This window comes from Ambystoma mexicanum, chromosome 9, assembly GCF_040938575.1.
Source record: "Ambystoma mexicanum isolate Mex_15411 chromosome 9, UKY_AmexF1_1, whole genome shotgun sequence".
Taxonomy (NCBI): Eukaryota; Metazoa; Chordata; class Amphibia; order Caudata; family Ambystomatidae; genus Ambystoma; species Ambystoma mexicanum.
The window spans coordinates 364,998,059-365,025,144 of NC_090931.1; the positions used below are offsets into that span (position 1 = coordinate 364,998,059).

General features: G+C 43.2%; 1 protein-coding gene across 5 annotated transcripts in view; it reads right to left on the reverse strand.

Moving 5' to 3' along the window:
* LOC138488071 (septin-4-like) overlaps window positions 1-27,086 on the reverse strand; it is a 470,714-nt gene that overhangs the window by 13,028 nt on the left and 430,600 nt on the right. For 2 of the 5 annotated variants that reach the window (XM_069614800.1, XM_069614801.1), the window contains one exon: window positions 7,753-7,956. The exons of 1 other annotated variant lie outside the window; for it this stretch is intronic. In XM_069614800.1, coding sequence (XP_069470901.1) covers window positions 7,894-7,956 — 63 coding nt within the window. In that variant the 3' untranslated portion in view covers window positions 7,753-7,893. Of the gene's footprint in view, window positions 1-6,915; window positions 7,085-7,682; window positions 7,957-27,086 lie in introns of those variants that run through there. 2 more of the 5 variants (XM_069614799.1, XM_069614797.1) reach the window with 2 other exon arrangements.

Genomic DNA, 27,086 nt, shown 5'->3' on the forward strand with positions numbered 1-27,086 from the left:
CTCTTTTTTTTTTTTTCCCCACGGTGCTCTCTAAGATGTTTTTATTATTTTTGTTCTTATAATGACATGTTTCTTATTATTTATATATATATATATAAAGGTACGAATAATGATGATTGAAAAGCTACCTTGTCTGTCAACACACCCCCTCCCTCACCCAACCCTATATTTTATCATCGAAACGTTACAACGTGGAAATGCTTACATGTTTGTATTTAATGAACCTTTGTGTCTCAAACAGGATTTATCATGGCATCGAATGGGCAGCCTGCAACTAATAGATATGTTAGATTTAGAGAAATGTTAGTGGCTAAATTAACGTATTCATTTGAATGTGGTTTGTCAATGTGTGCTATCGTGTTCTTCATCTCAATGTTTTGTCTGGTATTACACTGGATTATAGCGTTCATCTCTACCGAGATGAACGAGGGGGGAGGGGGGAGCAACACCACCCTTGCCCCTGGAACGAAAACAAGTCCGACTGTAGGTATCAAAGAAGGTGATTTCTTGATCTGGGATGGATCACACTTTGTGTGGGGATACTATACTACACCACCCACTGCTGTCCTCTCACAATTGAGAACCAAAAATGTAAATAATGACACAATGTCCCAACCTGGAACATACAACAACCACACAATCCCTCCCGCCCCAATTTCAAACAACGATCTCTTGTTTATCAAGGAGGATGGAAAAGTGATTATGATGACAGAACACAAGTCCCTATATGAAGAATTAGAAAAGGGGGGTGGGGGGGAGGAAGAGGGGCCTGGTTCTTCACCTACTATAACGAGAAGGTACAGAAGAAGGGAGAAAAGTAGGCGGAAAAGAGAGACTGGTGGAAAAGGGTATGATGAGTATTATGGACTAGGGCTAGACAAAATGGAAGACCCACGACACCCACACCAAGCAAATAAATGGTATGCAGATATGAGCACAACAGCCAAACAAACAACCAATGAGAGCTGTTATGTCTGCTCACTTATCCCCCATGCATCAGGCACACCTAAAGTATTGTTGCCACGAGAATTGCCCATTGTGGATGCCCAATGTCTCCTTCATCTCACGCTGTGTAGAATAAAGAACACTTTCCAAGCACACGATGTCTCTTTCAGAATGCTACAGAACAACAAAACGTGCTATTCGCAGGCGTCTGGAGTGATCTGTCTTAAAGAACCTTTCTTTGCAATACAAGGGACACTGTTTTCCGAAAACAAATGGAAAGACGAAGAAGTGCTGTGCAAGGCAGAAGCGCTGAAAGGTGTCCAACCGGACAAGTTGCGGTGGATGGAAAGAACGTGCTTGCCAATATGGAAAGGACACATCCCTAAACTAACATGGGTAACAGCGATGGAGAAACCCTTCAAGCTACAAAGTGAAATACAAAACGAACTATGTTTCAAGGGAGAAGGAAAAATGGCAATGGGAACGAACACGAACTGTAACAAAACTCTCACCATCCCAGATATGAAAAAAGGGACAGCAGCATTAATGGACACCTACTGGGTATGCGGAAACCAGGCGTACCTGCACCTTCCCCAATCATGGAGTGGTAGCTGCTCAATGGCCACCTTGCACTCGACACTAATGGTGATTCCAGAAAGCCATATTGACAGAAGTAACATGATGAAAGGAGGCTTGAACCAGAATGCAGCTTCTCCAACTACACAAGCGCACCTTTATGTCCTGTCCTCCGGGGGGAAGGAAGAAGAGCTCTCAAGAAACAAGCGAGTCTCGAACTACATATCACAAGCATCATCTGACTTATTGGCACAGATTCCAGACAAGTATCGCCTGTTCAGCTCCGTGGAAACATTCTTTGCTTCGCTAGTGTCCAGTGTCCAAGCAAGAGCAAATGCAAAATGGCTCCAGATCACACGGTGGGAACTGATCCAGTTGGCCAATGACACTGAAGAAGGGTTCAACATAATAAAGGTGGAACTACGAGCTCTGCGACTAATGACCATGCAGAACAGGTATGTTCTAGACCTGTTAACAGCTATCGATGGAGGTGTTTGCCGAAAAATAGGAAGTGCGTGCTGCACGTTCGTACCTTCTGAAGACGCAGAAAATGGGTCCCTGTCCCACGTTATTGAAGCAGTACATAACCTGGGCGAGAAGATGAAAATGGAAGGTGGAGCTGAAGATAGCTCGTGGTTCGACAATATCTTCTCGTGGGTTCCCTCATGGCTTGGAGTGACAATAAAGTTCCTGATACCAATAGTGGTGATCATCCTTGTGATATTTTGCCTGTGCCAGGTGGGCCTCCGATGTTGTGCTAATGCAGTTCCTAACGGTGCAATGATGATGGTGACAATGGGCAACTCTGGTGGTACAATTAAAACAACACAAGAAGTACATGTGCAGACAGGAGCAGACAACACCCCCAAGTACCAGTTAGTGCCTATGTGCCGTGATAAGTACATAGTAGATAAACTATGGCACACCACTATCAAAGAACCACGAGACGTAGAACTGGAATGGTATGAGGAGGTCTGGGTAGATCTGGAAGAAACTGGCGACTGTATATATTTAACATGTACACCAGATGAGTATGCTAGGAGAGGTGAGAGTTTAAGGGGGGTGTGCAGAGCATGGATGCCTATAAAAGGAACCCCTGCATGGGATGGTGCAGTGTTAGAGGAACAAGAATGTAGGAGATTGGAAGAGCTAAAGAAATTCGTTACTTTAAGTAACGAAAGGGGGGAAATGTAGGGGAGGACTGGCCGCGAGGCCCTCCTCACCTACAGCTTCCTCCCCAGGTGAGGACCATGACTCGGTGGACGCCCCCTCATGCCACCCGGGCCCAGGTGGAGGAGGATTCGCCCGCCGACGACATTGCCCACACGCACCTCGTCTTTGCATTTACCAAAAATCGAGTCAGGCCTAGATGCCATCTTGTCTAGCAAACACGGCGTGAGTTTAGCACACTGTAACGAGGCCCCCACCTTTGGAGGGCCTTTCATGCATCTCTGTCGCCTCAGCAGCACTGGCAGATCCGCTGCGAGCGCGTTCCCATGAGAAAGTCGGAGATGAGCTAAACCCGAGATGCCAACACGGCAACATTATATTAGTAACAATGTGATATTGCACCCCGTATGACCCGGACCGCAAGGCCGGGGTAGCGAGGAAAAAAGCTGAAGCATCACTATCTGAAGAAGGTAGAAAACAATTCAAGTATTGGTACTAATGAACTACCTCTGTTTTAAAATGTGAATAAGCCATAAAAATGTAACGTTATATGATATCCCTCCAGGTCTGGACTAATGCTGCTATAACCACGGAGAAAGATGTTGACCAAACGTATAACCTCTATCTGTAAAAGTGTTTTTTCCATAGTATGTAGAAACTGGAACTCATATATGTTTACTGAACCACCCAAAGTGGCAAGCATCAATCTCTGTAGGCCATAACCTAGATATCCCTCGTATAACGTCTAAATGTACATACAATACGCACACAATGTAATGAATGTAATGTTAGGCAATGAAAAGGTACTGGAATCGACTGTCTTAAAGAAATGTGTAATGAAATTGAAATATATATGTGTGTCTAAATAACGTCAAAATAAGGCAGAACAGTATAAAACTTCTGCATTTACTGATCAGCAACGCGCGAGGAAAATACCTTTGTGGATATGCAAGGCCATTCCCTCTCCCACCCTACCAAGCCTGCAAGATAAAAAAGCTAAGACTTGTGCCGCGCTCTCTCACCTCCCCCAACCAAGCTGGCGTTACTTCAGAGGCCCCGGCGCCGCAACCAAGGCCATAGCCTGCCACCTGTGTTATTTACAGCACGGTAATAAACCCACAGATGAACCCACTGATCTACCAGCACCCTTTCATAAATCCCACGAACCCCCCAAGAATCCTGACCCCGTGTAAGGACGACCCCCATCATTGAGACAAGACACAGAGACCCATCTATATAATAACTTCTAACGCAGCAGACAGACATGTATCATTCGGCCCAAGCCCCAGAACCCCGTCCTACGACCTAAAGTACCGGTCAATAGGACACAGGTAAATCTCACCCCAACCGATAACCACCAGACCTCTCACGAGGTGCATTCCTCATGTGTTGCGTTTATTTTATAAGATAAGCTACGGAACAATTTATTAGTGAACGTAAATGTCATTTTCTGAATAACTGCAGTGTGCATGGCCTAGGGCAACTAAGACAGGAAAGGTATTCATCAGTGTCACAGGCTGCCCCAGCGCACCAACACCGCACGGATGACCTCAAGCCGGCCTGCCAGGCCCAACCCAACCCACGAGGCTGACCAGTGACGTCGTCTTGCCAAGACCAACCATGCTGCAGCAACACCTATAGTTAGTCGACGATACCCAATCCCAATTAACTTGTGCCCCCTATAGTGTTTAGGTGTTGATGACGTTTTCTGTATTAGAAATACGCCTGTCTTTGCTATTGTCAGACAGAGCGCTCTCGTAGGTTGCAGAGTTCTTTGCATGCCTTATCCTTGGATAAACTCCCACTTACGCTCACCCGCACTCTGTCTTGGTCTTATTCCCACTACGGGAGAGTCCCTTATTGTCTCTCATTGCGGGGAGGATCGTGCTGAATTGGGGGCGCTTCCCTTCACATGTTATTTTACCAAATGTAATGGTACTCAGTTTAACAACATAGGAAGGATAAAAGTCTGAGCTATACTTGCTGCAGATTCAAACTTGCAAAGTGCAGCCTGGTCCCATGTCTGAGGCAAGCACTTCACTCCTCATCTACCCTCCTGGCTGGTGAGCTTCTGCCTAAATGTAGCTAAGCACTCCCATAGTCTTTTTCAGCCATCAAACCGGTCATTGAGGAGGACTGTGCCTGTCTCCAACTTCATCCTTTCAATAGAGGTATCCACCTCCTCCCATCTGGACAGTGAAGATCATCCTTAGAAGGGTACATTATTATACTGCCTTTCCTCTGTGGTCTAAAGGTGGAAACACTCAGATAGGCATGGAGTCATAATGTTACCCATTATGTAATTTATCTGAAGCCATTGCTCCCAACATGCACACAACACCGAAAATCCTCTCTGTCATAGGCTCTTTCACCCTATTCATCCCTAATATGGTAGCAGCTTCATTGCATTATAATCCCCACTGTCATAATTGTAGGGTAAGGCACCTACGTTGGCTTTACTGATCGTCAATCCCACTGCACAATCTACATTTTCCATGTCCAATTGTAAAATTGCTTTGTGTGAAGGAGTGACTTTTCATCCAGTCTTGAGGATCATTTGAGGTCATGTGTGCAGGGACTGACTAGCAAAGAGTATGTTTCTTATCCACCTTCTGAGAAGTTCAAGGTAACATCAATGGTGCATTTCAAAAAAACATGCCTGGTGACATTATTATATCAAGTATCCAGAAGATTCCATTAGTTCAGGTTTCTTGTTGTTCATCTCACGGGATGCAAAACTCCCTCTCCTCACTATGTATTAGCTCTGAGGCTGCAGAGATGGCATCCATCATGGGGGATCTACAAGAGGTCCCTTTGTAAGCAAATGGAGGCACGTTTCTGAACTTTCTCAGGTGTTCAATTCCCCGCACCAGAGGGTCATCTTGCTCCTGACACTAATCCTCTTTCCGATCGTAGCTGAGGTTTTTGTACACACACTTCTCCACTGGTAGAGAAGGGAAAGGCTGAAGCGTATATCTGGGATTCAAAGCTGACATCCAGCATGTTCCCTCCTCGACAGGGGTAAACATGGGCAGAAGGCCAAACTTCACCTTAATGACACTATCTGGTTACATGTGGGCCCTCTGATGTTGTGAGATTGTTGGACAACAACAACATATCTTATCTGCCTCAATGTAAACATTATGTTATCAGGGCCATAATTGGTTTGACTTTTAGGTTTCTCCATAGCTACATAGATGGTGCTGATAGGGCCTTTGGCATTCAAGCAACACAAAGTAGATTCTTCACCCTAGAAATACCATTTAAAGCCTCAGATTCCTTCTTTCACAATGTAAACAGTTCAGTTCAGTTCAGACAGTCATGCCAGGAAAGGAGGCCTTTTGGAAAGACTTCAGTGTCCCACTCCTGGGCATCTGAAGAGGGGCTCATGAGTTCAGCGGTAACCCTCCTGTCTTGGTTGTCTCCTGTTTTCACCTCTCTGAACTTTAGTGTTGTAAGACTGAAGGTCTGCAGACACTGTATGAGGTGGGGTGATATATAACAGACACAAGATGCACATGCAAGGCACCCATAATTACACAGCTTTAACAAACTTAAGATAATGAAAACTGAGGAAACAGAAAAAACCTGACAAGCTGGAAAACAAAACATTACCGACAGCGCTAACAGTAGGAAATAGTTATGCCATCAATCACATTTTAAAGAACGGTCACTTTAGAATCAACAACTGGCAGAAGAAAAAGTTAACTTTTACATCTTAAGAAAAAAACTGCAATTACAGAAAATGCAACTTTTTAGGTAAATATTCTCCATAGAGGGCCTATGCTGAATACTACAGTACTCACGCATCTTCTCTGTTCACCAAGTTAGAAAAATAAACTAAAATGATGCACCGAAAGGGGGCCTGGTACGCCGTCTGTGACCTCATTATGACAGTAGGTAATGTTATAATGCACAGGCAGGACAACATGTCTAGCTCTTCAAATGCTTCCAGGATCCTCACTAAATTCATATAGAAAATTCACTGCATACTGAATCTACAAACGATCCACAGATGGAAAATGATTCAGGGTACGAAAAATTCAGTTTAGGGGTTGATCATGTGGTAAGTCCAGGTTTAGGCCAGGGCTGTGTACGTTTAGAGTACACAAGCACAGACAGGAAGCAGAAAAGCCTGTATTTAGAAAACCATTGCAGATTGTATATTAGGCAGAGAATTTCATAACATAGTGCAAATCGGAATATAACATATTTTAGGGATTATCTGAGCAATCGTAACATCAAGTAGAACAACATCAGCTAGTGGTAAACAGTCAACAGAAGCAATCTGCAAAGCAACAGTAAACCCAGATCTCGGGTGGGCAGAAACCCCCAGAATCAGCCAGTGGAACCGTCAGCATCTGGATTACGGAAATTCCTCTGCTGGTCGAAACTGTGGAACAGAGAGATATCAACCTGATACAGGCTCAGTAGATAAGAGGATCATGACTATGATTCAATCACTTGTGACCCCATGCGCCTCTGTCTCGCCTATCCCGTCTGTGAATTTCACTTATGGATATCATCAGGTGGATTTTACACATGCTGGGGAAAAAGGAAGAACGTCGGCCAGAGGAGCAGAGACACAGGTCCAGGACTCGGAAAGGAAAGGGTTCAGGGATGGGTGTTGACAGACACCATAGGTGCTCCTGGTAGATTAAGATTTCATAAACCTATCACACAAATACATGACTTACTCTTCAAGGGCCAGAATCCCATGGGTGTTACAGAGAGGTTCTGTCTCGCCTTTCAAAAGGTGCTCTGAGGATGATTCAAAGGAACGCTGTGCACACCTGAAAAATAGCAGCGCTTTGATTGGTGTAACAGAACTCATGAAAACCGCCAACATGTTTCTACTCTGCAGGAAGCACTTCTGCAAGTTGAAACACATGAGTATGTTTAGTTAATGATCATTATAATATGACTCTATCTTCTTTCTGAGGTGTGCACCGAGTACCTATGAGTTGTTAGAGAAGCTGGGACACCGCTATGAACTAAATATTACTAGACTTTATTATACTCTGGAGCTTGAAAGATAGGGAGGGATCGGGCACGTAGAGGGCGGGCTTTCCATAAGGCGATATCTGTTAAGGTGACGGGTGCCTTGTTAATTTCAGCTGGCTTGAAAGATCCAGGTGGATGGCATGGTAGATGTAAACATTTGTTATGTGTGAATGAATGTGACAGGGGACTGAATTGTGGCTAGTGCAAGTCCTTGTTCATTTGTTTCTGGATCTTCTGCAGCATCTCCTGCATCCGCCGCAGCTAAAAGAGGAAAAAGGTACACATCTAAGGAAGGCTGCGCTGAATGTTGATCATTCAAAGCAAAGCGAGGCACGTTCTGAATGCAGCAAAGAAAGCTCTAAAGCCGCAATCTCATCTACTTGCACTCTGAGGACTGGAAGGGCGTTGCACACTTCCTTTTCTTGAAATCTTTTCAGATCTGTCCCACTAGCAAACACATCTTGCGGCGAGAAACAGATAAGTGCAAGGATTTGCCGAGCACCTCTCTGGTCTTGTGTATCCTCTCCATATTCCACTCTGCTCTGAGGTCACTCCTCTAAATATCGTCTTTGGTGCCAGCGCAAAGAACCCAATCCTCAAAATATCCTCACAGCGTTCGTTGCCCAGTGCTGAGAGCTCCCTCTCCTACGCATCCTCAGAACAGTGCCACAAGCTCCAATATTACTCCTCGGACCAACCTTTTACCAATTCAGCTGTATCGGGAGGTCTTTACCCTGAGCGCAGTCTGATAAAATTACTCTTGTGGTTTTCAGCGGAGACATCACAATTGGAGCTTTCTTACAGAGTGTACCAATATACACAGTGCTCGGCTCGTATATATAAACCAGGCATACAGGGCTTGCAATAGTACATGACGCCCAGACCTTGCTCTACTAAGTATCCTCAGAGTTTTGCGCTGTGCTCAGACATTACAGCATGCATATTATCACAATACTGCGCCATGGCCAGACTGTATAGCTCTGGTTAGCCCCGAGTTACCCGTTGTTAAAACCTTACTTCCGTGACTAATCTTCCAGCAGTCCATGCCCAGATCTCACTTCCTTAGGTATATTTATGTTCAGGCACTGCACTCTGAGTAACCTCAGAACACACTCATAGTAGTGCATGTGCTCAGACCTTCAATCCATGTAACCTATTAACACTGCACTTTGTTTAGATGTTGCACACCGTGCATCTTTAGAACAGTGCAGTGTACTTAGGCTTTGCTTGCTTCTGGACAGTCCACAGGACCACCTCCCTCACATACAAGTGCCAGAATCTGTAGAAAAACCTCTCTCAGACCGACCAGAACAGCCAACTCCAACTGCCTCCAAGTACCACGATTCAAACTCTCCACTATCGGAGGACATAGCTTCCCAGTTAAGGCTGCGCAACTATGGGACTACCTACCTCCTGCTATTAGAGAACCTCAGTCTGTCTCGAAATTCAGACAAAAACTAACTAACTGGCTAAAAGTAAATGATAAATTACCGTCTGATAATCATTCTCTTGACATCCTTTACCCCCCATCACGTACTCCCTTCTGCATACTGACTCACTCACCCTTCGTCAGTCCCTTGGGACACCCTCCCTGAAGTATCTGATCACTTCAATCCTACTGGCGCATGTAAATTCACACTATATATATATGCCAATATAGCTCTTGTACCTATTGTTGCCTATGCTTTTCACGCCCACTGCAATCATATTGTATATATGCCTATGTATTTCATGTACCTATTGTTGCCCATGTATTTCATGTACCGATGTAACTAAGCTGAACATCTCCTTGTATCCTGCGCCCTGATGCCCCAGGGTCTGACGCGCATTATAAATAATAAAACAAAACAAACAACCTTTTGACAGTTCTCTGATTGCTGCCCATCTTAAAACCTATCCCTCATTTGACACGATTCACTCAATTAGCTTGATTAGTTACTGAACATTTACATGGACATGACAGACATTTTGGACACAACAGGCATGCAGAAATTATCATAGGAGAGGCAGACGTGGGAAAAGTCAGAAAGGACTCCTCCATACCGGGCAGAACACAGACATGCAGGGATGTTTCTTCGTAAGTGTCAAAGTGCCCTCTCTTCCGGTTGACATTAGAATATGCCCTACAAATCCCCAAGAATAGGCCAAGTATACAGAACCTTACTTACTGTTAACATTAAAACGTTTGTCTATTTTTTGGAGTCACATGTTGTGCATCATTCAGAGACTTTATAACATTTATTTTTTGCCAGCAGCAAAAATGCTGTTTGCCACATTCCTGTTTACCCTTTCCCTTCTGCAGAGTGCTAAAAGAAAGGGATATAGGTGGTCAGGAGACTACACAAAATGGGGAACAGGAAAGCTTCCAACATGGAAAAAAGAATAATTGGAATGCTGTGGCAGACATTTTTGCCGCCAGCTTGAAAGAACTGGCATATTCACAAAGATCATTTGTTCATAGGCTGCAATCTAGTTTTTGGTTCAGAATATTACAATTTAGTTACCTGATTTTGAAGTGGGCATCACCATAGGCACATGAATAACTTGACACCGGTATGATGTCCACGCTCCATCCAAAATGCTCCCATATGTAGACTTATTCTTCATATTATTTTTTTACTCCCAATTAAGGAGTGTTTTGGTTAACACTCATATGTATACATAATCACACCTACTGAAAAAAAATATTAAAAGGCCACTTCCTTTTGAATGAAAAAATGTATTTATCGTTCTTACTTTTTTTTTGTTTTTTACTTTCCAGCCTCACAGGAGTCGGCATAAGCCACTTGTGAACATAAAACAGAGAAAAGCTGCAGAAATACTGTTATAGGTAAGTAATAGTCACCTTTTACAGCGTGGATCTGTTTTAGATTAATATATTTTGCATCTTGTGCCAAGGAGTTTGATTTTGAGGGGTAGGTGTACATTTGGGATAGTTTGAAATACATTCTTGAAAACTTCCTGCCCAACCAACGTGACTGCTCTGGTTTGTGTTTCAACGCAGTAAAGATTTGTGAGTGTATTAGATGAGCTGCACATAGCCACCCTGCATATTTTATTTAATGGTACATGTGCCAAGTGTACATTTGTAGCACCAGGTGGCTGATCTTTTCCTTTTTCACTATTGTGGATGCATTGCACTATTGATCTGTATGAAGTACCTTTAGTAATCACCTCTCTCAAACTTCTTTGGCTGTAGGGAACAGAGAATTGACATATCTATCTAATGTTTTTTATCATTTGCAAACAATATATGACAACATTTCTGAAATCTAATGTATGTATACTCGTTTTGCTAACAATTATGGGTATTTAAAGAACACTGGAAGTTCATTGACTTCACTGATATTTAATTTTTTTTAAAACCCTGGGAGAACACTGTGGGGGCTTTCTAAACATAAACCTATTTTTCGATTAACCACAAAAGGCTTGTCAACTGCCAGTGCTTGCAATTGATTTCCCTTCCTTGTGCATATATGTTTGAGATTTATAAAGTGCATAGCAACAGAGTGCTATAAAATGTGGACTCACCCAGGGGACTAAAATATTCTGCAAGGGTAGTAAAGTAGCTGGGATGGGTAGGGGAAGCAGCTGATGGGGGATCCAGAGAACCAGATGGGAAATATAGGGTTGAATAGTGGATTACCAAAAAGTATGATGTTCTTTGATATGAATTATTGCAATTTAGTTTACCTATGACAAAGTTACCCGCCTAGTCTTTGCTGTTTGGGGCACAGGGTGAGGTAGCCATGAAGATGCTGGGCTGAGAGGGGGTGTGGTGAAGGTCTCCTGATGTATCCACCATGCCCTAGAAAATGGCCAGGTGATCACCAGAGTAAGCTAGAATCTACCCTTCCCACTTTAAGGGTCTCTTAAGAATAGGTACAGTGAAGCCAACCCACAAACACCCTTCTGGTCCCATTGCCCACACACCCACAAACATGAATGCAACAACTAAGCCTCAGGCACTTCCGTGGTGAGAGACTAATCAAGATATTTGAAGATTTTAAATGTGCAGGCACGCTCACGGTGTGAGCAAGATCAGCGACCTGTCAGTCAAATAACCTGTGGTTCTCTCCCTGTGGATCAGGCCAGAGCCACAGTCTCTGTGGCTGAGAGGAAGCAGATGCAGTATCCAGGGAGGGAGAGCAGCACATGTGTGAGCAGTCCGCTCAGTGCAGATCACGGCCCCAATATCCAGGGTGAAGGTCAAGCCAGATGTTGGTTTGACCCGCTGGGTAACTCAATGGTCATTTAAATGAAATAGTATTTCCCAGTGCCTGGCCTGCCCAAACAGGGGCCCACAGAGACCCAATGATGCAACACAGAGGTTCTCTATTGTGAGGTGCAATGGCTAGTGGAAGGAGACTAAGTACTATAAGAATGTCAGAGGTTTACAGCAGAGGGTGGGTTTTTGGAGACAGCAAAGAAGTGGATTTGGAGAGTGCTGAAGGTAGAATGGGGAAACCGAGCGGAGCTTCAGCAGGATAAAGGAAGTGCATATGAGAGAGAGAGAGAGAGAGAGAGAGAGAGAGAAAGCGAGAGAGAGAGATAGAAAGAGAGAGGGACCGAGGGGAGAAGTGGAGGTTGGAAGTAGTGCAGAGTAAGAAGGAGGTAAAGACTAAAGAGGTAGTAAAGACCAAGGAGGTGGAAAATAATATGGAGGAGGTGAAAATTAAATGAACAGGTGGTAAAGAGCAAAGAGTTTGTGAAGAGTATGGAAGAGGTGAGGGGAAGTAACAGCAAAGGAATTGAGGTGGCTGGAGGGATGTGCTAAGGGGACAGAAGAGGAAATGAACCATACCAGAGGGTGGGGGTAACAACACGAGAGAAGGAGAATGCAGTCCTGAGGAGACTGGGGAAGACCTCAAGGGAGAAGAGGCACAAAGTTATAAGGATGAGATTGAAGAAGTAAAGGAGGAGGAAAGGCCCGACTGCTGCGAAAAGGCAGAAGGATTTAGCGTTAAGAAACAGACCTGCTGCAATCGTAAAGGAAGAGTTAGAGTTGGAGTGTAGTGGAGAGAAGAAGAGAAGAAAGGGAAGGCCACTTAGGCACAAGACCATCTTGAATCCTCGTGGCGTTAGAAGCAGACAGGTTGCTTGGGACAGGAACCAGGATCCCAAGACAGAAACATGAAATACATAGGTTGACTCAACCTGTGGACAAGCATGGTATCCAGCACCACCTCCAACCATTGACTATGCCAGACATACATGTGCACGTTGGGCATAAAACCAAGATGAAGGTATCTTGGAGGACTGCAGGACGAGAAGCAAATGACCAAACCAGATAAATCATGCACGATGACTGTAAGTGATTGAGAAGTAAAGATGTGCCCCAGGAAAGGATCTCAAAAATGTGGATTGTGAAAATCAAAGAATTTTGCTTAAACCAAGTGAATTTCTTACTTGAACCCTAGGGGGAATAGATCCCCCTCTTTTTTTATTGACATGGATTGAATGTGGCAAACACTCCAGAGACTTGTTATTTATGGAGAGGCTTTCTAATATTTTGATAATATACTGGCAATATACTGTTTATGCCAAAGAGAACATCAAAATACACTGTCATAGAAAATGGCTAAAGAGCAGCAACTTCTAACCTGATGCCCAGAGTTTTTAACACAGGGAGAAGTTATTGGAGATTCTATTATTTTCTTCTATATCTACAGTGGCCTACAGATCACTAAATCTCCCTATCAGAAAGTCTAACTATCCCTCAATTGTTTGCCTCAGTGATATTTGGCATTGATGAATGGATCACTCCGGCACAAGACCCCCTGGAGAGTACCTTCAGCCACAAATTGAGAAGGAAATCAATTGTCTGATAGCATGTGACATAATTAAGGTGGCTTCTGGTCCCATTGTGTGTGTGTCGTGCATAGTAGCTATCCCGAAGAAAGGTGTGATGAATGACATCCGCATATGCTTGGATTTGAGGCAAGATAACAAAGCCTTAGGAAGGGAACAACCTCCAACAATGCATCTGAATGACATGGTTAGCCTGTTATTGGGGGCCACATTTTTTCAAAGCTCGATCTAAACAAAGGATACCATTACATTGAACTGGATTGCATTCTAGCTACATCACCATGTTTGCCACACTCATAGGTTTGTTCAGATACAAATGGCTAAGCTTTGGCATCTCGTCAGCTGTTGAGATATCCAAGAGAGCATCCACAGAATAATACGGCATATAAAAAATTGCTTCAACTACAGTGACGATATTCTGATCTTCAGATCAACAATTGAACAAAATGATCAGGCACTGGTACAAGTGTGTGTTGTGCTGACGGAGGCAGGTTTGACTTTCAATCTCTAAAAGTGTGCACTTCACAAATCACTTCTTAAATTCTTCTGACACATTTTCTCTCAAAAGGGAAAGAATCCCGACTTGGGAAAGGTGAAAGCCATCTCAGAAATGTCACCCCAGGCCGATGCTAGCGAAGTTCGATTGTTTCTGGAGATGGCCAACTATTGCAGTAGATACAGCAGACATTTCACCATCACAAGCACTCTGCTGAGAGAACCTACCAAGCAAGATGGCATGTTTCAATGGACTCAAGTGAGTGATGAGACATTTAATCAAATCAAGCAGTACATTGCATCTGCCAATCACATGGCGTACTTCGATCCATCACTGTGCACAGAACTGATGGTCGATGCCAGCCCCCCTTTATTAGGAGCTATACTTGCTCCACACAAACCCGAGAGTCCCCGAGAACAGCAATTGCATATCCCAGTAAGAGCCTTTCACACACAGAAAGGAGTTATTTGCAGCCTGAAAAAGAAGGGTTGGACATAGTCTGGGCTTGTGAGCACTTCCACATATTTCTGCTTGGCAAGCCGTTCAGAACAGTTACAGACCATCAGGCATTGATCACTATTTATGGCAACCCCAGATGCAAGATGCCACAGAGAATAGACTACGATTTCAACATTGCACACAAGCCGGGCAAAGAATAAAACCCAGCAGATTTTATGTTTCGACATCCTCTTCCCGATCCCATAATGGACATGTCCATAGAGGAAGACTATGGGCCTCATTATAAGTTTGCCGGTCTGGAAACAAGGATGCTGGTAAGCACACCGGCACCCTTGTTTCCTGCTGTGCCCGATAGGCCGACCCTGCCGGGGGTGCTGCGGCCGCGGTAGGCAGACCAGTCATGGAAGCCCCGACACGGTTCGCATTCTATGGGAATGGGGACTGACATTTTACCGGCGCCTCACTTCCCGGGCTGCCGGACTTGGAATCACCTGGTGGCACCGGGAAGTCAGGCACCTGTAAAATGTCATGAGTCTGGCGGCAACCCGCCAGTAGCACCGGCAGGGTTACCACCATACTCGTAATGAGACCCTATGTCAGTTTTCTAACTCAAACTGTATGGGCCAATAACTATAGCTCCAATGGGAGAATAAATGTATTCAGCATGATGACACTTTACTGAAAGTGCAATAGCTGATTGTGTCCAGGAGATAGAGATCAATGTTTCCAGAAGGAGTACAAAAGAGAAACATATCCATGACTGACCTGTGCACTTTCAAACAAGTAAAGGATGTACTCTCTGTGTCAGGAGAAGGGCTAGTCATGAGGGGTAGCAGAGTGATAATCCCCTCTGAGCTTAGACAGCAACTCGTTGACTTACCATGTGAAGGTCATCGGGCAGTGGTTGCCATCAAACAGCAGATTAGAGACAACACCATAGGGTCCACTGGAACTGATGCGCTTGTTGAACGCACAATTAGATTGTGCCATGTGTGTCAAAGCACAACGTGGCTAAACAGACAGGAACCCCTTCAACTGTGCGACCTACCAAGCCCTGTGTGGAGTCACATATCGGTTGACTTCTTCTTCGGACTATTCAACGATGGCAAATACTGGCTAGTACTCACGATTCCCCGTTATACAGATAGTTTCCACTACTGCAGCCAGCACCATAATTCCGGAACTCATAACATATTTTCAGCCTGAGGAATTCCAGACGTACTTAACTCTGAAAATGATCCCCCGTTTAGCAGTTGAGTTTGCTCAATTCATGCAGAATATGGGAATTTACCACAGAAAGATAACGCCTTTATGGCCTCAGGCTATTGGCACGGTCGACAAATTCATGGGCCGTCTCAAGAAGGTACTACAACAAAATTATTTGCGGTCCATGTCACTAAACCAGGCCGTGTGCAACATGTTCCAAAACTACTGAAGCTCACCACAAGGAACCACGGGCAGGTGTCCAGCAGATCTGACGCTGGGGAGAAAAGAGAGAATGAGGCTTCCACATCTACTGTGGCTGAACAAGGCTTAGCCACAACAGACCAGACTTTAAAGCATGGCACAAAACGGTATGCTGATCAGCAGGGACACACTGTGGGATCCTCCATACAAGCAGGAGATCAGGTGCTAAGTCTTTTGTAGACAAGAGAGGAAGTCAGGCTCCATATTTGATCGGGCACTGCTGATGCTCTCACATGTGAAAGGGTCATTGAGAACAGCCAGGCCTCCTGATTGTGTAATTACCTGGAACGTGTCCCACTTTAAAATGTATTTTGAGAGAGAGGATGAAGAGAGTGATAAGGAGCAGGGGAGTGAAGGCGAGGTGACTAGACGAGAAACACTGGAAGAAGGGGAGCCGCCCCTTGCACTTTCCAGACCGGTCAGATGCATCTGAAGGTCTGTGCACCTTATTGAAGAAATGCAGTGCTGTGGACAGCCACATTTTGTTGGCCCGGGGCAGATGTTGTGTCCTGGCACACAGAGGGTTAATGCGGGACAGACATAACTGACGCTGACGCACTAGAAGAGATGTCCAATACAAATCATTGATTGTGCACATGCACATTGGGGTTTATGTTGCGTCTCAGTGTTCGCGTGCTGAGAAATAAATGCAGTTCACTCTATACCTGGTTCAGTGTTTTTTTTCTGCCGAATGTGTGATGCCCTCTTCGAAATTGGGGATATTATATACCCCTAGTAAACCCTTGTTTAACGTATCCCTGAGTTTACCTAGTATTGATTCTGATAAGCTTTTTCATAAGTGGTGCTAGAAGTGCAATCAATTGCCCCATACTCAGTTAGGCCTACCCTTCACCATGCTCCTTCAAACAAGCCCACTGGACCTGTACCCTAGGTTTCAGTTTGAAACAGGAAGGGGTCAACCTTCCATAGATGCCAAATCACCATCCCTTAGTCTCCTTGGTGTCCATGGCTCTAACCAGCCAGCCGTAATCTGCAAATCCGCGTTCTGCGGCGAAGACCAGAACTCCATCAACAGCGACAAGAGTATGAGAATGATATCAAGTGTGCCGTGTATATTAAGAGAAGGACGAAAAGAAAAATAATTACCTAGTTCTCTACATCATTATGAAAGAAGGGCAGACCTAACAGACTTGTGGCACTACTCATGCAGCGAAGACTAACCACACAGACCTTCAATCCAAAGCATTGCAAGACCAATCTCTGAGAATTACACCTGCCGAAGGAAACTCCTGTTCCAACTTAGACCTTCAATCTAGGAAAAAGAAAGTGATAGCCTCACTTGAAATCTCATTTTCTGTGCACACTAATAGACTCTTGGCTGATGGATCCTTGCCTAGAGGTTTTCAGGGAAAAACAGACTAGGGTGGAGGAAGAGGAACAGATACTTACCAATACTGTGAACACCAATGAAATCTCCCTTCCAGCTGAAAGCCCCATTGAAGAAGGTTCAGTAGAGGTTGTGAAGGCAGCGTCTGCAAGTGGACAACATCAAGGGAACCTAAGCTGGAGAATTTTGCAGACTGGTTGGTGGACAAGCAGCTGGTGACACTGGGTCTTCTAAAGAATGCTGTAATACAACCTCTACTTCTCCTCTCTGTGGAGCTCTGTTACAGAGGTTTATACCCGTTGTTGATCCTATGGCCTTCTTCTGGAATTATGAACTAACAGCAGAAGCTAACAACTTGGCCCCATTGAACCAATTTTTACAGGGGACCTACAGGTAGCCTACAAGTTCCTGATGCAGATGGGCAGGTGCCCTACAAAACAGTGAGGCAATGGTTTATTGTTACGGTTCAGCTATACTAAATAATATAATTGTCAACGGATATGGCAGTTGCATCTACTACCTCACGAGACTCCACAACAAATGGTATACTGGATACGGTATATATTAGATGGCTCTTGAAACTGATCCTGGACATCTTGAAAGCACAGCTCATCATGGAACAACTTCTGAATTCACTACCCTCAAATCTCTAGCGACATCACTGCACCCTGTAGTACATAACAACCAAGCAAAAACATTAGTCAGGAGAACCCTGGTACGTACTACCCGATGTAACACAATCTGGACATCATTACCTCCCACACCTTCTCTGGAGGGCTCAGAAGATCCAACCTGCTTCGTAGTCCCTTGATTCAACTGCCCAGCCCACCCCAATCTAAAAGAGAGCACCTACAGCACTGGAGTGTCCACTTGTGAAGCGTGATGCCTTCAGGCAAATGGGGGGCATTGCTAAGAATTGTCCCTCCAACTCACTCACAGATCAGATGTATACTAGCTCTTATATGCAAGCTAAACTCGGGAATGAGGAAGAGGTCTGCTGAGTGCACGCAGAATTCCACAAGAACATGGAGGCTATGGTACGAGAAGAAGGCATAGGCCGAAAGTGTTAATCAGGAGTTCTGAAAATATCCCAGATGCTACCTAAAAGAAGGGAAGAAATCATTTGGTTTACAGAATTTAGTTATAACAATTCCATAAAAGATTCAACTTTGTTCCCCTTTCATTTCAGTCTAGGTTACAATCTGCATTTTTTGCTGTAAAGGGCGTTGAAGGAATCTTTGAATCTGGATGTGGAAAGTAGGCTACAAGGAATGAAAGAAAATCTGCAGCAAGTGACATTGGCCTCAATAACTAGTAAAGCAAACTGCAAGAGATTTGTGGATAGGAATTGCCACCAGTTCCTAACTATTCGCTTCTCAATCTTGTTCAGAAATCTTGTTTGGTTATCCAGCAAGCACATCACTTGGACTACAGATTCATCCAGTGGTGCATGTTGGATTGGAACGCCTGTGCACTGAAAGGACCAGGCTGAAGGGAAGACTGTCCCCAGAAGTGATCGCGAAATGTGAGAATCAGTTTGAGGTGCAGGTGATTCTGGACTCAAGGTTTTGCAGGGGCTTTTACAATACCTGAATGATTGGAACGGGTTTGGTGCAGGGGGAAGATCCTGCAAATTGGTTACAGATGTGCAGGCTCCTGATTTAATGAAAATATTTAATCACAATCACCCAAACATGCCAGTCCCTGAGACAGGGACCCAGAAGGGGGTCACTGTAAGGCCCTCTTGAACCAGACTTTGGGCTCATGGAAGAAAGGGCAGACATTGGTGGAGAACAAAGTATGAGTGCCAATTTCTTGTGCCAACGGTGCTTCATTTCAGCAAGGATCCTACAAAGGGTGGGAGGTTGTTTTACTCGTGAGACCTATAGGAGGTTTTAGGGAATTTGATTTAGTGAGGAGTTTGAATGGATGAGGGGAATAAGGTAGAGGTGGTTATGCCTTTTAGTGTTCTCATTTCATTAATTGATTTTCCATAGGACAACTATCTTGGCCCATTCCAAGATGGTGCGAAAGAACTCCAAGACTGGTAGGAGAATCAATCTTCCAGTGAGGTATTGTGGAACCTTGCTGTGGGTTTGTAACTGCCTTTCATCCAAAGATCTGGAGCAAGCAGGTCATTGTTTCTAGTTGGGCTCCTAAGGCCTAAGGTACTAGAATTTTTGAAAGAGTTAACAGAATATCTTTTGGGACAAATTCCAGAATACATGGTCGGAACTCTTTTTTTGTGATTTTAAGGCAACATTCTTTATTACAGTTCAGAGTGATGTTAATCTAAGGGACAAACTGTAGTGTTATGAAGCATTCGTTGTCAAGGTCTTACCACACCAACATGGGCCTTAAGCAAGGATGCACTTTGGCACCCATTCTATACAAGGTGTATGTATCAGAGATGCAGCCGTTCTTAAAATTGGCTCATAACCACCCTCCACGATTTGGCAGAGAGGAGACAGTATGCCTTATGTACGCCAACAACACAGTAGTCATGGACAGGACCGCCATGGGACTGCAGCAATCGTTAAATGCGCTGCATCCATATTCTAAAATGAATGGTCTGAAATTCAACCCATCTAAAACCAAGGTCATGATTTGCAGTAGAAGGCAGAAATGTAAGGTTAGATTTCTGTGGGTTCTTGACAGCGGTTGCCTTGAGTCTGTCCATGTCTATAAGTACCTCAGCGTGCAGTTTTCGGCTGCTCCGTCTCTGGCTCATCTGGAGGATGGGATAGTTACAAGAACTTGGGCCAAGTGGCTGACTGTTAGGAGGGTTATCCTTGACAATGGTGGTAGATCTATTGAAGCCCTTGTTGCATATAGGGTGTCAATCATACCGACCGTCCTATATGCTCTTAAAGTCTTTCCTTTGGAGGCGGTCCTGTGGCTCCCCAAACTTGACGCTAGAATCTTGCACTCTATACTTAATCTACCTACTTCTATCCCAGTTGAGGCCTTGTGACTGGAACTGGGCCTACAATCACTTTTGTCCCATTGAAAAGTGGTGGCAGGCAAGCTCTGGGTTGAGATAACATTTTATTGGAGCTCTAGGTCCTCCTTGCTATACTGAACATTGGACCATTGCAGCCTTCGATCTAAAAGCGTCTGGTTCAGGGATTGGAGCCCATGGCGGGTCTACACTGTTGATATATCAATCTAACCCGCTCTAACATGTGCAACGTCCCCATAGTCCTGAGTGGGTTAAGTGGTAAATCCTTTATACCTGACTGCAGTACATCCCGCAGCAGACTGGCAACGATGAGCAAGTATGCAGTGTATTCCCAGCAGGGCCTATTCAGAGATTCTCCACGTAGATATCTTGTCACGCTTTATATTCCCGTCTTTATCAGATTTATACTTCATCTTTGTTTTGATATACTGCCAGTCCTGGCCAACACAGGGGCATGGAGGAGGGGGGGGATAAAAAGAGAGGAATGCCTTTGCTGGTTAAGTTCTGCCCATGTGGAAATGGCGCATCATGTCCTCACAGATTGTCAGGCTCTAGATGCTTTTTACCTACGGGAATTTGCTAAATTTGTAAATTATGGTTCTGACCAGTTTTGGAGTATGCTTTATTGTGGGGAACCACCTTCCATGTATGACTTAAAATTAAGTCAACGCACACATTCTACAAGTGATCGCATACCTAGAGAGAAGTGATGAATTTATGAGCAATGTGTAATGGTGTAATATTTAAAATGAAACATGTATTTTCCTGGTTTTAGATTATGTACTTTTCTTTGTATCTTATGATGCTATTTTATTGTACTTTATTGTTTTATGCACCAATGTTTCCTAAAAGCACTCAATAAAAAAGAAGCATTCGTTGTAGCAAAGCTTATGATTTTCAAGTATACAGAAGTCTTGGGAAACATTCTGAGACTTAACTACTGTGAAGTGATCTACTGAATGAATTACAAGGCACACACTTTTAGAGCATTGCCGGAGAGCTGTTTAGCAAGTGAATACATCACGTAAACACACAAGAAAGATTGATGGACCACAGACACTGTTGAGGCTGTGATTTAATGATGGATACGGAAATGACCAAGTAATGTGTCAAGAAATAGAGACGTGAAACGCTGTTTTTGCCCTGAATAACTGAAAAAATTGGAAATCAATGAGAATAAAGCAGAAGGTGTTGATTTATGTCTTAGAGACCTTCACTCCTGTATAATATATCAGTTTTGGCATAGAAAAACCATTACCGCTGTAGGATAAAATCCATTGCTGACACATGACTCCATGATTTAGTGTGGAGATATACGTGTGGACGCATCCCCCACCTGTTTGACAAATCGGAGTGGTCGCAATAGAACAATCCGTCTCCTGAAGAAGGTAGCCTACATTGATCGGACAAATTTGAGAGCCTATCTCTTGACGACCGAAACATATGTCGAGTGAAATTGAATAAGCATGATGCTATTTGATGTTATGTATTAACACTCACTGCCAATATAAAGGGGTGTTGATATATATATATATATATATATATATATTCGAACATTTAGGAGAATCGATTAATGTATATTCTTTTGTGAAAGACTGAAGCACTGAGCGAGATTGTGTTGTGAATGATGGAATGAATGGTGGTATATGAATGCGGGTGTCAATAATTGTAATTAAGAATTTGCGAAATTTTGTGCATAAATACATTTATTGTTTTGACATAATTTGTTATTGTCAAGAGTGATGTTCTGATTTCATATGCCAAGGATCATTTGTTCTGTTGTTTACTGATATTTAGCCTAAAGAATCCTTGGTATTGTAGGCTTCCCTTATTTAGAACACACACCTTATCAGTCAGCAGGCAATTCCTGGGCAATCTACAACCATTTATTTGGGGCATATGAATGGTGGAGCTATCGAGGGCACCATAGGAATATTGGAGGAAATCACCTTTCGGTATATGACGTTCCTCAGAATAAGAAGAAATAACATGTCACCTCGCCATCCACACCAGTCTTTTACTGTTACAGATCATTAAGCGCATACCAGTTGTCATCGGATCATCCGGCTAAAAGCACAGACAGGGCAATTTATGCCCCAGTGTGAGTTCAGCAATCAGCTCTGCCAAAACAGAGATAGACTAACAAATTATATTTTCCCCTGGAAACTGATTTAATGTAAATTAATGCTGAAAAACAGCTCTCTCAGTACTCTCTCGAGGTAGTGCACCATATATTAGGTACTCATCCAATAGCCATTGTCTCTTGGCAATCTGCAGAGATGTACAGGGCGAGGTTCTGTCTGGGCAGAATTCCCCTTGAGAGGTCCCAAAGAATGTAAAGAGGTCCTGTAAGCTTACAACATATACTTCTCTGACTGTCTTCTAATTGAGTAATGCTATGAAGACTCTTGTCTAGTCTTGACTTCTTTAATCTCAATCTAGCAGTATATGTTAGACAGCATTTTAATGCTACTGACCCAATAGGTTTTCTGATCTTTGCTACCTTACATGCACTTATTTATTTAAATGTTTAACTGAAAATAATTATTTCAAAGGACTACTAGACAGTCACTATACAATTCCTACACTACCTATTCATATACACAGACATTTACTGTTCCTGAGCCTAGACGAAAAACTGCATGGTAATCCTCTTTCTACTTTGTGTTAAAGTATTCTTGGATGAGTTGAAGAAAATAGGCTCAGCTTTCTTGCTGAAATGTCTCGTTTATTAAATGAAAATGAAGGAATCCTTCCTGAGTAAGTTTACTTTAGCTTGTGTGACAGCACCGGCTGATGTAGTGCTTCTCTCATGTCTACTAGGCTGTGGTACAGCTGAAAGACACAACCAGTGTATTGCCTCTGAGAGATCAGCAGGCCCAGTGAGTGGTAGTGTTGCCTTGGGGGACGGAGTTCCTGAAGAGCTTCTAACACAGTGACAGACTCAAAGACACTAATCCCTGGGAAATTCTACTTGCAGATATCAGGGACTTCGATGGGTTCCTCAATGGCACCCAAATATGCAAACATATTTTTGTTCCACTTTGAAAAAAACAACATCTTAGAGACACAACCTTGGTCCTCTAGAATAGTTTTCTGGAGAAGATATATAGATGGTGCATTTGCAATTTGGAAAGGCACTCGGCTAGAACTAAGCCAGTTCTTCGATTATCTGAGTAGCTGTCATGAGCATATCAAATTTACCATGGAGGTAGGGGAACCGAGTATACATTTCCTAGATGTTTTTGTTACCTACACAGGAGAGGAATTATTTACCAACATTTATAGGAAGGCTACAGATGTGAATACAACATTACATTTTAAGAGCTTCCATCCTAAACATTTGAAAGAAGTTTGCCTTATAGTCAGTTCTTAAGACAGAAAAGAATAGTTTCAAACACAGACACCTTACAAAGAGAATATGACATCATGTCTGAGAGATTCAAGTACCATGGTTATCCCACTGACATCAGTGAGAAAGCAGTTGCAAGAACAGGACTACACAGGAGAGAGGAGATTCTGAGACTGGGTCTCAAAGATAATAATAGCAGGATGATACATACTCTGCAATTTTCAGCACAAAGCCACCAGGTTAGCAGAGTAATCAAAAGAAACTTGGATCTTATAAAACTTGACCCTACTTTGCATCGCCTATTCCCAGGGTTGGACTTCCTTTCAACTGCATCACTTGATATGAATATCTAAGATCAATTATACCTCATTGGGAAACATATATTTGGCTCTACGGGGGAAGAATATTGGAACCTGATTAAAGGGACAACTGCTGCATTTACATTCTGAAGCCCCACACACCTCTGAGATTGTGAGTGTATGAATTAAAGAATACTTTTTGTTGTACAACACTGTGAGTGCCCGCACTTAGTGTGCAGTGGCACACTATAATGGTAAATATCCCATTTCGCAAATAGGCCTTGGTCTACCTAGAAGCTTGATTTATACACCGCTCAGGGCAGTATCCTTAATTTCAACTTACAATATAACCTTTAAGAGGTTAGGTGAGCACTGGAATACTATGGCAAAGAATGGTGTGATCAGGTCTTTAGACTAGTGGTCCAAGTTACTGACATTTGCCTTTGACAAACAACGTGGTTATCCTAAAAAAAATTCTGGAGAGATCCTTCCTGAAAGCGAGAAGCATGGATCGCTCACAGCTATTGTTGCAGGAAACTACTGAACATATTACCACTGATTTGAATCAGACACGTCTTATTTTAACATTTGGAGCCAAATCACACAGTATACGTAAAGTCATGCAACGCCATTGGCACATTTTCAAATCTGATGAACATTTAAACACCATTTTGGGCGACCATATTAATATTACTTTTCGACGGTCGATTTCAGTCAAAGACACCTTAGTTCCTATTTTAATGAAGCCCATTGAGAATGTTATAACCAATGCCTGGCTTAACACTAAACCTTGCGGCTTTTACAAGTGCTCCAAATGTAAAGCATGCACATACGCTGCTAATAAGACCCATTACACACATCCCATTTTGGGTACAAACACTAAGATCGCATCCAGAATTACTTGCGATACGGATCATGTGGTATATGTTCTTAATTGTCCTTGCAACAAGTGGTATGTGGGCAGTACCCAAAGGCAAATTGAAACTTAGGATACTTCAGCATATTCGGGCCATCAGGAATACTAACTCTAATTATCCGATGGCTTTGCACTTTCAGTCCCAACATGACAATAAACTTGAGGGCTTTTCTTTCTTTGGGATCCTTACAGTGCCTAAGTCACCAAGAGGAGGCAATCGAGAATTACTGCTAAGGCAACTGGAGACTAAATCTATTTTGGACCTTGAGACCAAGAAACCCAGGGGTCACAACCTGGATGAAGAATTATATCCTTTTCTGGGAACCTAAGAGCACACATAGTGATGTATTATTATTTTTTGCATGTACTCTTGCTCTTTTACTGGGTTCCTTGATACAACATTCTCCTTTTGCCCTATGATAATACGATTATTTCATCATTCTACTTTGCCTCGGACACTCTCCTGATACTTTATCTGACACCTTTGTGATACTTTTATGACATTTGTTTGTTGGTGATTTCTCCATTAATTATGAGTGGCCTACTCTATATTTACATTTCTATCTGATTTTAACATGCATTTTAGTAGGGAGTATATCTATCTTTTTTAGATTGACAACTATGTGTTATATTGACTTTCACACAGTGTTTTTTGGACTCTTTTTAGACACAGTCTACTCATAGTGCATCTGCCTCGTATTTTGAAATCATTTGTTTAGGGTACTATGGATAAAATAGGTACACTGCATTTTCATGAGCAAACGGGCCTATATAATATGTATGCCCTTTTTAGGTGATTTTTAAGGAAGATTAGGAAAGTTATGTGCCCCTTAAGTTGGAGCATTTTTATAGTCTATGCACTTTGCACTTTACTGAGGATCTATATATGTTTTTATCATTCTTTAGCTGTCCATGGCTGCACGTTCTTCTGCCATCCTCCTTGTTTTACATGGGAGGTCAGGCTGTTTATTTAAAAACTGTGACTACACGAACCATGCCCCCATGGACGTAGAGCATTATGCTCATCATTTTTGCTATATTGAATGAAACTCTGATCCCCATATATTTCCCTTTCTTTCCTCCCTTTCTCCCTTACCTGTACTCTGTTTACCTTTACCCTCCAGATTATTGCTGCTATGTACTTTGCACTTTGCACTTTATTTTTAGCACTTTGCAGCTCGCACTAGTGTGCATGCACTAAGCACTTTATCCTTGGTTTAATATTGCTATACATCAGCGGCAATACTTACATTTGTAAATCACCATTTATAGTGCAGCATTTTATTTAATGGTTTTATTTCAGACTATTTTGGTCAGTATGAGGGAACACTTGGTCACTACAATATGGCCGATTGCTTTCTCTCTCGCTATTCATAGGAGGAGGACATCTTGTTTATACAAGACTGAGATCAGAGTTCATTCTATCGTAGTGTTTTGCTCACAGTAGAAGAATTGATCACATCTGTCTACAAATTGTATTTGTAATTGGTTATTTATAGCGCGCTTAATAACCAGAGGTTTCTAAGCGGGAACCCAGGGATCGAACCTGTGTTGCTCTGCGTCATCTTGCTTCCAAGGCGAGCGCGTTGCCCCTGAGCTATCCTCCCGAGACTAAGGGAGAGGTGAGGGGTGAGGGCTTCTGTCTACTTTGTCCCAGTTATTGAAATTCAACAATAATAGAGAATAGAATACCTGATTATATTGTTATTTCTAGGCTACCAGGAATGGAACGGCATATATATGTGACATTTGGTCCCTTGAATGATGCTTCCATTTGGACCATGGAAAAATTGAGTTACATGTCTGAAAATGGATGCTTGCACTTCAATTTTTGTTTGAGCCATGTTGTAAATAATAATGATTCAATGTAACCGTGATGTCTGGGCAGAATTCCCCCTGGGAGGTTCCAAAGAAGCACCCTGGGAAAACGGGACTTGCTCTCTGAAGGGCTAGCCTGATAGGCAGTTATAGAATGACTACTGGTGCTCTATTCTGCCTGGAGATTCTAAACCTTTCCTCCGACCATCTTGAGATGGCTTTACTTGATATGAACTGTTAAGGATAACTTCTAATCCTCTCATGCCGCACACATTTCTACCCAACTAGCTCTCACAGGAGACTGCCTAACAAGCCACTAAGAACCCTGTTCAGAATTTAGACCCGCCGGCGGTGAAATCGCCCCACTACTCTGTACACCACTGCAGAGCACCTATAACACATAATAATTTTGTTTTATTTAACATTCATTTTTCAAGAGCAGTGAAGGCATACTTGCAGGATG